Here is a 15,041-nt window from a genome sequence, read left to right as displayed (position 1 = left end):
CCAATGGAAAACTGAAAGTACGCTAAAAACAACCAGCTGCCGGAAGTCGGAGGGAGATCAATCGTCGCGACGCCTGGTGAGCTAGCGAGGCACTCCCGCCACTTACGAGGGCGATTTTCGCCCAGCGGCGTTTTCCCGATCGGATCGGGTAGGCGGTGGGAGTCAAATTTTTGGACGCACGGCGAGCGTTCGCCGCCGGGCGTATTTCATCGCCTGGACGTTGGTTTCCCGCTCCATGTATCCCGGGCTTAATAAAGCAAGCAGCGCAGGATCTCCAGTCCACCCAAGGGGTAGCGGGGTATCAATACTGGAAGCAGGGCGGCCCGTGGGTTGGGGCCGCGGAGGCCGAAGCGTGGCGGGGGTGTTTGCATAACAAATCGGCTGTCCGCCCTCGCGGACAGCCGATCTTATACTCCTGGCAGGCGTAGGTATCGGCGAGCCAACACCCACAGGCCAGTCCGCGTTGTAGCTTTGGTGTCCCCGTTGCCGCTTTGGTGTCCTGGAGGCGCCGCCAATAATGCGAAAGAATGACACGTTGTTACAATTAGACGATTACACGATTGAATAAATATAATTAGGTCCAGCCACCAACTTGGACGGCAGCACTACCGCGCCCAGCGTCTTCTGCAAGAGCAGTCAAAACATTGCCTCTGAAGGTACGTCGGACAGACTTTCTCAGGCCTGCGGCGCTGAGTCAGTCATAGTCACCGGCGGCCTTTCAGCCACTTGCGTTCAACCACGGTTGCTAAGGAGATCTGACTTCTAGATTTTCAATATATGCGGCCCGGGCTCAACTACGGTACGTACTGCTCTCACACAAACATCTGTGATGCTATTTACAGGGTACACCACTGTAAGCCGCGAGAAAGCTATGATCCGCCACGAGTGACTTAGCACGAGCGCCGCAGGTGCGAGACAGTTTGTCCGACACAGCGGTCGCCAAATCAGGCGTCAATGCCCGCTGGTTCACCTATTTTACCGCGCCAGCAGCCAGCGCCTGAGCGTAAATAATCTCGACTCCACTCCGCAATGCCGGCATGCCTGGGGACAAACGCCTACTACACGCGCTAATCCGCCACTACTGACTTAGCACGACCACCGCAGGTGCGAGACCGTCTGCTGACACAGCGGTCGACAAATCGGGCGTTAGTGCATGCTGCATCATCTATTTTACTGCGCAAGTAACCAACGTCTGAGCGTAAACAAACTCGACAGCACTACGCAAGGCAGGCATGCCTAGGGACAAACGCCTACAACACGCGCCAAGAAACCTCCTCCGTAGTGCCTAGTGCTAGATACGGGACCTTTTCATGAGCCTCCTTCGAGCTCACCAGACCACATCGAATCGCGCCACAGCTAATTAAGGAGCGCAGAAGCACGTATACCACATTCCCGAGGCGCCGCACGTGCAAGCAAGTTGGCGGCCCCCATCTCGTACACCGCATCTGGAGACTTGACTTCCCGAAAGTGAAGCGAGAGCCTGGCAATGTTCCAGGGTAATGTGGGTCCAAGAGGCAAGACGGGTGTAATGCACCGTGAAGCCCTGGCAGCAACCCCCCCCCCCCCCCCCGTCCGCCTTTGTCACGGTAGTTGCAGACCGGGAAGGCAAGACCGCAGAGAGAAGTAAGCACTCGGACAATTGGGGACCAAGGAGCGACCCTCTCCGCCGGGTGTGACACAATCGCACGGGCGCCTACCATTGGCCGAAAATGGCGTCACCTGAGCGGGCCCGCCGATTGGCCGAACGTGACGTGACTTCGAGACACCGAAGGGCTTAAAAGACACAGACCGGGAGCAGCAAGAGAGCATTCCTTGATTCATCTCTTTCGAGCTTCTTACCTCGGGCCGCAGCGTCCGAGTTGCTGCCGGCCCGTAATTACTCTATGAGTGTTAATTTCTTGGTCGTCTCACTGTAAATAATGTAAATAAACCTCCAGTTTTTCATCCCGACGTCCTCCTAAGCACTTACAACTGGTGGCAGCGGTAGGATCGCCTCCAAAAGCAACAACTGGTGGCAGCGATACGGATGAACCTTCGTCGAGAGAAATACTGAGGAACCCGGAACAGCGAAAAAGAGCCTTCGTCCAAGGACCTTGGAACAGCGAAGACGAAAGAGCCTTCGTCCAAAGTAGTCTTGAGGAACTGGGAGTAGCGAAGAAGAGCGAGCCTTCGACCCAGGGAGTCCTGAGGAACCGGGAACAGCGGACCAATGAACCAGATGGCAGGGTGCTGCAACCGTAAGTGAGCGCGTTGTTTTTTTTTCTTTTTGATTCGCCAGACTTAAAATGTTGTTTGTTCATTTTGATAGTTCTAGGAATCGGGAATTTGTTGCATATTGTCTGTTTGCACAAATTAAGAAAAACAGTTCTAACCACCAGTCGAGGCAGCTGCCATAGATCTTAGAAGGTTGACGAGGTTATACTTCTTGGTGTGCGACAATTTGGGAGTTGAGGCGGACGAACAGATGAAAGAGCCAGCTATCATAAAGGCGATTCAAGATTGTGGCAATGATGATAAACTTCTTGACTTCCGTGACAAGACTCTTGTGCTAAAAAACGGTCGCAAACTTAAAAATACTGAATACGCGATCAGTGAAGATTTCTCTGTCCGAGTACGCGACATAAGGAAAGAACTGTGGGTTAGTGTAAAATTAATGAAAGATTCCGGTGCAAAGGTGGCGCTCGTTTACGATAAAGTCCGAATCAACGGAGAATTGTTCCAGTGGGATGAAGAAAAGAACTGCCGGGTACCTGTAATGGCACAGACAAATGCGAGTAAAGGCCAATAAAACCAGGAAGGAATTGGACCACACCTACGCCCCCGACCGCCCCAAAAACGGAACAAATAACCTTTGCAAACGTAAATGCGCGTAGTATCTTGAATAAGCTTGACGCACTAGAGTCTCTTCTTATCAGCCTAGAGCCCGACTTTATGGCGATTACAGAAACGTAGCTTACAGATGACATACAGGACAAAGAAATAGCCCCACCCGACCATGTGATTGTGCGCAAAGACAGATTAACGCGAGGGGGAGGAGTTGCTTTACTAATAAATAAAAAAATTCCTTTCACTATCTTACCAGAAGTCGAAAATGCTGAAGCACTTTTTTGCAAACTTAGTTTTGGTGCAGCGACTATCAATGTTGGTTGTATATACCGTAGCCCTTCGACTGATGAACGCGCAGTGACAGCATTATATCAGTATATGGAACTTCATGTACCAAAATCCCGGCTGATCCTTCTCGGGGATTTCAACCTTCCTGATATCGACTGGCCAACCATGAGTTATCGCTCTCCTTGTTCAGAAATTGTTTTTGATATTATGCTTAGTTTTGACTTGTCACAAGTTGTCAACGAGCCCACACGTGTTCAAGGCAATGCATCCAACATTCTTGACGTCATCTTTCTGAGCAACCACTTTTCGATCAATAAAACTAACTTAGCAGTGCTAGATGGAATATCAGATCACAAATTAACATTATGCACTACTTCCATTCGGGCCGCAACAAATCATTCTATTTCCCAAACTAGTTATCCAGACTTCGTAAAAGCTGACGACTCAAGCATAGTTAATTACTTAATTTTGGAGTATCAGTCATTTGAAGAACTCGCTAATTCTTCAGACACTGATATAGACACAATATGGGAAAGATTTAAAGCCATTGTATCCCACTGCATCAATAACTATATTCCAATAAGAACCAAACGAATTAATAGAAATAACCCATGGATAACACGTGATGTCCTTCATGCGAAGAGCAAAGTGAAGCGACTAAGACAATTGCTCAAAACAAAAAAAGGCCCTCAACATAAACGTAAACTCACGTGTGCTGTTAATGAAATGAAAGCAAAGATTAGTACAGCGAAAGCACATTTCTTTTCAGTTACGCTTCCTAACGTTTTAAAACATTCCCCTGGAGAGTTTTGGAAGTATCTTAGCCCCCAAAAACAAAGCAACACTATCAATTCTCAGGAACAAAATTTGAGTTTTGCAAATTCATTAAACACATACTTCCAGTCTGTGTTCACTGCTGACGATGGTCGCATTCCGGAGGTGAATCACTACAACCAGACACCGCTAGGCATGCCAACAATAACTGAGTCAGGAGTCCTGAACTTATTACTATCAATAGACACAAAAAAAGGAAACGGCCCGGACAATATTCCAAACACTTTTCTTCAAAGATATGCCGAAGTCAACGCGAAATATCTACACCTAACATTTAGCAAATCCTTATCAACATGTAGCCTTGCAAAGGAATGGAAAATAGCAAAAGTAATCCCCGTTCATAAAGCAGGAAGCAAAAGTGATGTTGGTAATTACAGACCAATATCGCTAACGTCCACTGTAGGGAAATTATTAGAGCACATCATATTAAAACATATCACGAGCTATCTAGAGCAAGCAGAAATATTATCGCCTATCCAGCATGGCTTCCGGCGGGGACTTTCAACAATAACCCAATTACTTCAAGTAACACATGACTTATCCCAAAGCATTGATAATCAAAAACAAGTTGACTTAATAGCATTAGATTTTTCGAAGGCGTTCGATAGAGTAACCCATCGAAAACTAATCAGCAAACTGAAAACAACTTTTGGCGATGGTTCTATTGTCAATTGGATTGAAGATTACCTAACCAACCGCTTTCAGTATGTTGTTGCTAACAATGAAATTTCTTCCATTGTACCAGTTACATCGGGGGTGCCTCAAGGGTGCGTCCTTGCTCCCACTTTATTCCTTATTTTTATTAATGATTTGCCCTCTAACATCCGCGTTAAAATGAAGCTTTTTGCCGACGACTGCATTCTTTATAATGAACTTAACTCTATGAATGACCATGTTGATTTAAACAGCGCCCTTCACGATGTAGTGAAGTGGTGTAAAAAGTGGCAGATGGAGCTGAACATTAAAAAAACTGCCTTTTTATCTATAACCCGCAAAAAACATAGGTCGGACTTCGAATACGCTATCAATAATATACCACTCACCCGAGTTTATGAGCTTAAATATCTTGGCTTGATCATTTCACATGACCTAAGATGGGAATCTCATATTAACAGTATCATACCATCTGCTTTAAAACGGCTATTCTTCCTCAGAAGAAGACTTCGAGCTGCGCCACCGGAAATTAAACTGCTATCATACAACGCATTTATTCGCCCAGTTCTCGAATATGGTAACACAATTTGGTTTCCTTATACACAACAGCTTATTAACCAGCTAGAAGGAGTGCAGCGAAAGGCAATTAGATTCATCTTTAACAAATACAAGAATAGCGACTCACCTACTCAACTGCTAAAACAAGCCGGTATTCCTACTCTGCGAAACCGCGCCAAGCTAGCAAGACTAAAATTATTGTTCCAATTGATACACAACGCATTACGAATAAATAGTTCGTTGTATATATCCCTAGCTGACACCAGACCTTCCCGCCATAAGCATTCATGAACACTTAAACAATATGCATTTCGCACTGACTGTTTTAGATATTGGTTCTTTCCTCTTGCAATAAGAGAATGGAATAGCCTGGACCCCTTCATAACGACTAACACATCGTTGCCGAAATTTATAACCCTTGTAGAAGAGCTGTTGTGCAATAATTAGATTATGTTAGCTGGAAATAACACCACTCAAGTCATTGTATAAAATGAAATCTGTATGAGCATTGTATTTGCCTATGTATTGTCACCCCCTTTTGCCAAATGAAATGTACCCTTGTTTTATTTCCTACCATATGTGTATATCTGCTTCGTGTCGATTTCAAATATTGTTGAAATCATGTAAACCTGTTTTTATCGCTATTTGTGAGTGTATAATATATGCCCAACCTGAAAAATCCCGCTGGGATTGACAGTATCTGAAATAAATAAATAAAAGCATTGAGTTTGCTTGGGAGGTGATACAGGAGCCACGGGAGCGTGAACGTCGTGAACGGAAGCGTGAGAGTCACGAACGTAAGCAAAAGCACGAGAAAGAGATAGCAGCATTGGAAAAACAGATACAATATTTTCAGCAGTTAAAGGAACAAAGACAACGCCTGTCTGAAAATTCTGTAGGCAGTACAGAGAACAAGAATGAGGAAGTATCTAGCGGATTTTCGCCAAAAGCCGACGAAAGAGGTATTGCCTGTGAGATTAGCGGCACCTTCATAGGTGAAGGGAAAAGGCTAGCTGCTAACGATGCCTTAGTGGCAACAGAGGCCGTTAAAGGCCGTAGTGAAAGCGACGAGGTGTTGTGCCAACAGAGCTCTGTAGAGACAGCTAGGCCAGCTTTGAATGAATTGGCACAGTCACCGCGCGTGTACGTCGTAGGTAATGTTAACGAGTTAGTTAACGAAGTACAGAGTACCGCTGACCCGACAGACGCGAGCACCCATGTCGAGACAACTGCCGAGTCGGATCTGCGTGCCGAAGTGTAGTGCCAGCTGGACGATGCAGTTGAGGGCAGCTCTCAGGAATGCGAGCTACGTAGCTCAAGAGGAGACAACTGCATTGTTCAGGGATCGGTGCAGCTCTCCGCCAGTCTAAGTAGCCAAGAGAGAGTAGATTTAAATGAAAATCCCTGAGGCTGTGCGGGTAAGAGACCGATCCGGGCCGACAAGATGTGTACCGGCCAGCACGAGGTGCCAGAGGACGGCATAAAAGGGAATTCCAAGGGAAAGCGCCGCAGAAAAAAGCGCCCCAAAGATCGGAATGCGGTGGCTAATGTAGCGAAGCCAAAAACGGCGACGGGCGCGACGAAAAGAAAGGTGCGGTCGTGGTTGACGATGTTGACGCATCCAACACGTTCGAGCCACCGGTCAAAGAGAGACCGGGAAGCAGGTTCTACACGGACGCGGACAAAGGACACGGGGCAGTTATGTTCCTTGTCAGTCCGTCGTTCTTGTCGAAGTTCCGCGTGTAGTACGAAGAAGCGCAAGCTGGCAGCGCGATACGAAGTGATAAGGAGTCGCGACGCGGTCAATCGAGTTAGTGAAGAAAGCATGGCGCCCGGACACAAATTAGTAGGAGACTGTAACGTCTTGGGGGAGCTGATAGTGAGTCAGCCCTTTTGTTCCTCGGCAGCCAGAGTAGCTTTCAAACCGCGACCACCTCGGATACGGCTCAAAGCATGAGTCAGACGTAAACGTTTGGAACGGGAGGCAAACAGAGCTTTCGTAGAAGTAAAACGTTCTGTTTTGTTTTATTTTATTTTTGAGCACTTGGTAAGTTTCGCGATGTAAGTTCCTTTCAATATGTAAGGTATGAGCTCTGTTTATGTTTTGTATGAGAAGCTCAAGATTTGAAAGAGGCGTTTTTTGTTTGTAAACATGTAGTATCGCGAGGTGTTCATTAATAAGTAGATAGGCTTTCTTTTTTTTGTGTGTGAGTAACCTGAGTGTCAAGGTTATCGCTGAGAGGCCTACGGTAACGCGCATGCGTATTAGTTAACCTTCCCTTTTTTATGCGTTTTTTATTTTCTAAGGTTCATCGCGTAGGTTTTCAGGAAGTGCATCATTTGCACTGAGAAGCGTTCTTAGTTCCATTAGCGCGTGTCCTGTGTGGACGGAAGGAAGCAGATTTATGACTGGGTTGCTCGTGTGTGTTGAGGGCAGCCGTATTCTGACTTCTCTAGTGAGCGTGCGTGGGACGAGTTATTAGAAGGCGCATTATTTTAAGGGTTCTGCGGAGTGCGTAAGTACCGCTAGTTTAATTGTTCGTTTAGGTTACGTGTGCTGTAGGGACTAAAGGAAGAAACGTAAGTAAGCATTATGAAACGTTTACCTACGACGCAAGTACGCGTTCTGAATAGTGACCACAAGGCTAGCGCGCTTGTGATTACGTGCTTGTGAAGTTGACCAGACTGTTCAGTGGCACCAATACGTGCGATAAGTACGCCACTGCGATAGGTTGGAAACATGCTGTTCGTGTAGTTAGGCCACTTAAGTTATGTTCAGCTGCTTTCATTGTTTGTTTGCAATGGCAACGACCCATTGTTTTGCTACAACAATGACACTCTGGTCTTGTCGGCATTCGGGGAGATATGGATAGCGGTTTGGAAGGGTGGTTGGAACTGCTTTGTCAAAATTGGGGAAATAAAAGATCAGGGTTCATTTTAACTAGCATTTTTAGCATTCGATAGGGTAATTCACAGAAAGCTAACTTTAAAATTAGGGAACATTAGTCTTCCGGATATCATAATTACCTGGATTACAGACTATCTGGATAATCGCCAACAGTATGTTTCAGTTGATGATCACAACTCGGGATATCTACCAGTCACTTCAGGTGTTCTCCAGGGCAGTGTCCTGGGTCCATTGCTCTTTCTTTTATATATTAATGACATTGTTACCGTCATCAAACCAGGAACACAAATAAGGCTGTTTGCAGATGACTGCGTTGTATTCCGTACTATTGAGTCCGTGGATGATCAGAAGGAACTTAACTCTAGCTTGAATAATATATTTTTGTGGCTCGAAGAATGGGGCATGGCTGCAAACATAGATAAAACTGTCTCTCTTCGCATAACGCATAAAAGGAATCCCCTGGAATACACGTATCAAATGGGATCTGTTTCATTAAAGCAAGTTGAGAGTTACAAGTACCTTGGTGTAACGTTCAGTAATAAATTTTCTTGGAACCTTCACATTGACAACACATGTTCTTCCGCCTTTCGGAAGCTAACCTATCTGCGACACAAACTAGAAATGCCCCTTCAAACGTTAAGCTACTCACTTACCTAACCTATATCCGGCCAAAACTTGAATATGCTTGCGTTGCATGGGATCCCTATACTAAAGTCAGTGTTAACAAACTTGAGAGAATACAGAGAAAATCTGTTCGTTTTATTTATTCTAAGTTCAAAAGTTCGGATTCCCCGTCAGAGTTAAAGTTGACTAACGATATTCCTTCGCTTGAACAAAGAAGAAAGAAACACAGGCTAGACATTTTACATAATCTAATTAATCACAAATTGGCTCTCGGCCCTTCACTATATCTAAGTCATCTCTCCACTAGGTACACACGACACCATCGTTCGGATGCACTGACACCTATCTGTGCTAGGACAGACAGCTATAAGTTCTCCTTCTTTCCCCGAACTATTTCTGAATGGAATTCGCTGCCCGCCTCTTACAACATGTGACTGTGTTTTATGTAAGTTTTTATTGTCTTGTTTTTTCTGTATAGAATGTGTTTTTCCTGTTGAATGAGCGGGGCAAGTCCTCGGCTCTCAAACTCCCTTGCCTTTGATGTGCGATTCCCTTGCCTTATTTTACATCGTTCTGTTTGCACCATTATTTGATTTAGGTATTGCGTTTTAATCTTTTTGCTAAATGTTTCTGTGAGCGATATATCATTGCAAAGTCTATATATTTTATGGATGTATACGAACGTATCTTCTATATGTCTTGTACTCAATGTCTGCCCGTCCTGCAAGGACCACAATGTGGTCTGCAGTATGTACTAAATAAATAAATAAATAAATAAATAAATAAATAAATAAATAAATAAACTCAGTAATAGCCTGGTGAGTCGGGGGTGAAGAGCCTGCGCTTGCACGTGGTGCAGCGCTGTGTTGTTTTGTTTAACGTATGTTCTCCAGGGCCCAGGATCCCGAAGGTCGTCAAACAAGGCTCGACACCAGTACCCTGCAGGTTCTTTCAGCGTTCCTCATGCCCAGCGAATTGAGTTCACCAGCCATTCCGAACTTCCGGGGCGAGGACGAGCTGTTAGATACGGGGCCGCTTCCTGAGCCTACTTCGAATTCCCCAGACCACATCGAATCGCACCACAGCTAATTAGGGAGCGCAGAAACACGGATACCACATTCCTGAGGCACGGCACGTGCAAACAAGTTGGCGGACCCCACTTCGTGTGCAGCCGGTGGAGCTATTCACTGCTTGGCTCTTCCCGAATGTGAAGGGAAGGGATTCCTCCGTCCTGGCACTGTTGCGGGTGAAATTGGTCCCGAAGAAAGACGGCTGTAATGCGCCGTGACAACCTAGCGGCGTCGCCCCCATTCCCTCTATGGTGACGGCGCATTGCAAGTCAGCAAGGCAAGACCGCACGGAGAAGAAAGCCCTCGGACAAACACACGAGCAGCGACTCTCTTCGCCAGGTGTGACTCCATCGCACGGGCGCCTACCATTGGCCGAAAATGGCGTCACCTGAGCGGGCTCTCCCATTGGCCGAACATGACGTCTCTTATCCACACCGAAGGGCTTATAAGACGCAGACCGGGAGCAGCAGAAGAGCATTCCTAGAGCATTCCGTGATTCATCTCTTTCGAGCTTCTTGCGACGGGCCGCAGCGTCCGAGTTGCTGCCGGCCCGTAATGACTTTACTACTGTTAATTGACTCCCACTGTACATAATGTAAATAAACCTCCCAAGTGTTTCATCCCGACGTCCTCCTCAACTCCTACACTTTGAAATCATCATTGGCTCTGATACGATGCAATGACGTAATGCCTAGCAATGCGGCGGTCGCGTGTAACTACGGAATAGGCGAAGAGAAAAAGTAAAGAAACATCAGGTGCGCTGATGCAATGTTAAAATAAATTAAATTATGAGGCTTTACGTGACAAAACCATTTCTGATCATGAGGCACGCCGTAGTGGGGGACTCCGGAAATTTAGACCACCTGGGGTTCTTTAACGTGCACCTAAATCTAAGTACATGGGTGTTTTCGCATTTCGCCCCCATCGAAAACACCCGTGTACTTAGATTTAGGTGCACGTTGGGACGACGTTGCGCCGTGTGATAGCTCAACACGAAAAGCGAGAAAGGTTAGGAGACTGGAAGTGGCGATGCGCAGACGACATCACTAAGATTACGCCGTTTGACTAAAAATGTGAAGGGGTTTAGGTATGATAGGTCAATGAGAAGTAAGAAGTGGAGAGAGGTTTGGAGGTGATATGACGTGGTGACATCCGGTCAACCCGTCAGAAGCATTGAATCTTACATCTGCGTCATCTGCATTTGTCCGGCCCCTCCTCTTTTTAGGAAGCTTTCCATTTATACACAAATTAATTTTTTTCTAGATTGAAATGAATATGTAACCATTACTGGCCGAGCCATTTACGCATTTATTATGTGAAAGTTTAACTGGTACAATAGCCTTGTTATATAATCCGTGAGTCCTCTCATAAATCATCAACATGTAACTTGTCTCATGCTATCATATGCAAATGGCACGCCAGTGGGACAAGCGTAATTTATTGCCTAACGCAACATTGTTACGTAAACTAGCAAACATTCATTGTGAATGACGATGTTATGTGTGTTTGCATTAAATTACCACCCTTGATGCACTGCAAATACTTATATTAACTTTAAATATCAGTATTGCTATTGCCTTCAATGCCAGCAAAACGTGTAAAGTTTACGTCCTTACAGGTTTTGAATTTTCGTTATGTAATTACAACTACGTATTAATTGATCAGCAAGTATCATTGATATGCACGAACTGGCAATCATACAATATAGATTGCTAAATTTACTTTCACGTTAAGAAGGAAACAGCAGAGCACGGGAGGCGGTCTTGTAAAGCAAATCTAATGCATGAAATAAAAGAAAGCAAATGAAAGGTGCAAAGCGCTAGCATCAGCGAGCCGTCTATATCTGCTTCGTTCTAAAGGTAATGCGCGTCATTACTTATTCTATTTTGCAGCACGTTAACGTTCGTCATGCCACACGCAGCTAAATACTTCCGCTCACAATGAAGTGCACGCTGAATACGTGCCAGAAACAGTCCCGTAAGTGCGGACCATTGCGGTGGCAAACCTGCAAGCAAAGAAGGAAACAGAAAATCCCCGTATTTACAGCACACAAACGCGTTCTCTGTGTGGCGAGTCGCTGCAGTATTATTTTGCAGTTAGGTAACATGATGTCAGGTAGTACTGACAGCGAAGAAGGCAGCAAAACTGTGATTATAGAAACTAGCGTTTATTGGGCGAACTTGTGCCCTCAAAAACAGGCTACACTCAAAGAACAACGATAGCGGCGAACACGCTCGGCGATCGTCGAAAATCTGATCAGCGGGTCAAGCGCGTCGGCTTCTATACATCAGTCGTCGAATGTTACAGAGCAATCGCTGGAACCCGCGTGCCTTCCACAAAGTTCTACACCATTCGCGTCGCGCATACAACCAATCAGATTACGCAAGATCCGGCGACAACAGACAGCGGATAGAAGCATCGATAACATTGCAGAAACTTCAGACACATGCAGGCGCGTCCCGCGCTGTGCGATAACATTTGTTAGGCGGCGAAACGTGGTCACACGATAAAGGTAAGCAAGTACGCGTGTCCCCTCTCTTAAAAAAGCATTGACCCGATGCTGCAAACAAACGAAAGTAATAAAGAAAAACACCCGTAGCAAAGAAACAACAAAACAAGGAAGTTCATCAGCGTGCTTAAAATGGTTTAAGACGCACCACGTGGACAACTTCAGGTCATGCGCGGCGCCGCTGTGAATGCGAAATGCCTTCTGGCACGACCTCATAGTCCAGTGCGCCAATACGTCGAATGACCTCGTAGGGTCCGCAATAGCGTCGCATTGGTTTCTCACTGAGTCCTCATCGGCGTATCGCAGTCCAATCCCAAACACGGTCGCCGGGCTGGTACTCGATGAAGCGTTGTCGGAGGCTGTAGTGTCGGCTGTCGGTACGCTGCTGGTTCTTGATCCGTGGGCGGGCGAGCTGTCGCGCTTCTTCGGCGCGCTGGAGATAGCTAGCGACGTCAACATTCTCTTCGTCAGTTACGTGCGGCAGCATGGCGTCAAGCGTCGTCGTTGGGTTCCTGCCGTAAACCAACTTCAACGGCGTGATCTGTGTTGTTTCTTGTACCGGCGTGTTGTAAGCGAAGGTTAGGTGCGGCAGGACGGCATCCCAGCTCTTCTGTTCGACGTCGACGTACATTGCTAGCACGTCGGCGAGGGTCTTGTTCAGGCGCTCCGTGAGGCCATTCGTCTGCGGGTGGTAGGCAGTTGTCCTCCTGTGGCTTGTCTGGCTGTAGTGCAGAATGGCTTGGGTGAGCTCTGCTTCAAAAGCCGTTCCTCTGTCGGTGATGAAGACTTCTGGAGCACCATGTCGCAGGAGACGAAAAATTTCGCCACTTCGGCTGCGCTGCCTTTCGGTAGAGCTTTAGTTTTAGCGAAGCGGGTGAGATAGTCCGTCGTCACGACGATCCACTTATTCCCGGATGTTGACGCCGGAAACGGTCCCAACTAATCCATCCCGATCTGCTGAAATGGTCTGCAAGGAGGTTTGATCAGCTGTAGTAATCCTGCTGGCCTTGTTGGTGGTGTCTTGCGTCGCTGACAGTGTCGGCATGTTTTGACGTAACGGGCGACGTTGGCGGTCAGACGCGGCCAGTAATACCTTTCTTGTATCCTCGACAGCGTCCGGGAGCATCCGAGGTGCCCAGCGGTTGGATCGTCATGTAGGGCGTGCAGTACTTCTGGACGCAGCGCTGACGGAACAACAAGAAGGTAGCTGGCGTGGACTGGTGAGAACTTCTTCACGAGCAGGTTATTTTGTTGCGTGAACGAAGACAATCCGCGCGTAAATGTCCAAGGGACTACGTCGGTGTTCTGTTCAAAATACTCGAGGAGGCCTTTTAGCTCCGGGTCTGCTCGTTGCTTTTTAGCGAAGCCTTGCGCACTTAATATGCCAAGGAAGGCGTTGCCATCCTCGTCATCTTGAGGCGGGGAGTCAATGGGGGCGCGTGTTAGGCAATCGGCATCAGAGTGTTTTCGTCCGGACTTGTAGGTTACAGTGATATCATATTCTTGCAGTCTTAGGCTCCACCGCGCCAGCCGTCCTGAAGGGTTCCTTCAATTCGCTGGCCAAAACAGGGCGTGATGGTCACTGACAACTTTGATTGGCCTGCCATTTAGGTAAGGGCGAAATTTCGCCGTAGCCCAAACGATGGCGAGGCATTCCTTTTCGGTTGTAGAATAATTGCCTTCGGCTTTTGACAACGACCGGCTAGCATAAGATATCGCCCCTTCGTGTCCGTCTTTCTTCTGGACTAGGACGGCACCGAGGCATAGGCTACAGGCGTCAGTGTGGATTTCGGTATCGGCGTCTTCGTCGAAATGTGCAAGTACCGGCAGCGACTGCATGCTTCGTTTTAGTTCTTCAAATGCGTCGGCCTGCGGCGTTTGCCACTTGAACTCGACATCACATTTGGTTAGATGTGTTAGCGGCTCCGCGACACGCGAAAAGTCCTTCACAAAGCGCCTATAGTAGGCACACATGCCAAGGAATCTACGCGGCGCCTTATTGTCGATGGGCTGCGGAAACTTTGCGATGGCACCTGTTTTCTGCCGGTCGGGGCGTACTCCGGATTTGCTGATGACGTGGCCTAGGAATAGAAGCTCATCGTAAACAAAGCGGCATTTATCCGGCTTCAAAGTGAGCCCTGATGATTTGATGGCCTCTAATACTGTCGAAAGCCGCCTAAGTTGATCGTCGAAATTTCTGGCGAAGACAACGACGTCATCCAAGTAAACAAGACACGTCTGCCACTTAATTATTGCTAACACCGTGTCCAAGACACGCTGAAACCTTGCAGGCGCCGCCGAGCACAGTCCGAATGGCATGACCTTGAACTGGTAGAGGCCGTCTGGCGTGATGAAGGCGGTCTTTTCGCAATCTCTCTTGTCGACTTCTATTTGCCAGTAGCCAGAAATTAGGTTCATCGACGAGAAGTATTTAGCGTTGCAGAGCCGATCCGATGCGTCGTCTATCTGTGGAAGGGGGTATACGTCCTTCTTGGTGATCTTGTTCAGTCGACGATAATCGACGTATAAACGTAGGGTTCCGTCCATTTCCTTCACCAGGACAACAGGAGATGCCAACGGGCTTTTCGACGGCTGGATGATGTCGTCACGCAGCATTTCGTCAACCTGTTGCCTAATAGCTTCACGTTCCCGCGTCGAAAATAGGTAAGGGCTCTAGCCGAGTGGTTGAGCGCACTCTTCGGTTATTATGCGATGCTTTGCAACTGCTGTTTGTCGAATCTTCGATGACGTGGAAAAGCAGTCTTTGTAT

The 15,041-nt window shown here is 47.0% G+C and overlaps 1 protein-coding gene across 22 annotated transcripts in view; it reads right to left on the bottom strand.

The window, feature by feature from the left end:
- LOC135910907 (inversin-like) overlaps positions 1-15,041 on the bottom strand; it is a 686,529-nt gene that overhangs the window by 28,028 nt on the left and 643,460 nt on the right. For 16 of the 22 annotated variants that reach the window (XM_070533476.1, XM_065442974.2, XM_065442973.2 and 13 more), the window contains one exon: positions 1,970-2,229. The exons of the other annotated variants lie outside the window; for them this stretch is intronic. In XM_070533476.1, coding sequence (XP_070389577.1) covers positions 1,970-2,229 — 260 coding nt within the window. The remainder of the gene's footprint in view (positions 1-1,969; positions 2,230-15,041) is intronic. 22 annotated transcript variants of the gene reach the window in all.

This window comes from Dermacentor albipictus, chromosome 2, assembly GCF_038994185.2.
Source record: "Dermacentor albipictus isolate Rhodes 1998 colony chromosome 2, USDA_Dalb.pri_finalv2, whole genome shotgun sequence".
NCBI classification, from domain to species: Eukaryota; Metazoa; Arthropoda; class Arachnida; order Ixodida; family Ixodidae; genus Dermacentor; species Dermacentor albipictus.
The sequence above is the reverse complement of the archived record's forward strand: the minus strand, read 5'-3'. Positions and strand labels throughout refer to the sequence as shown.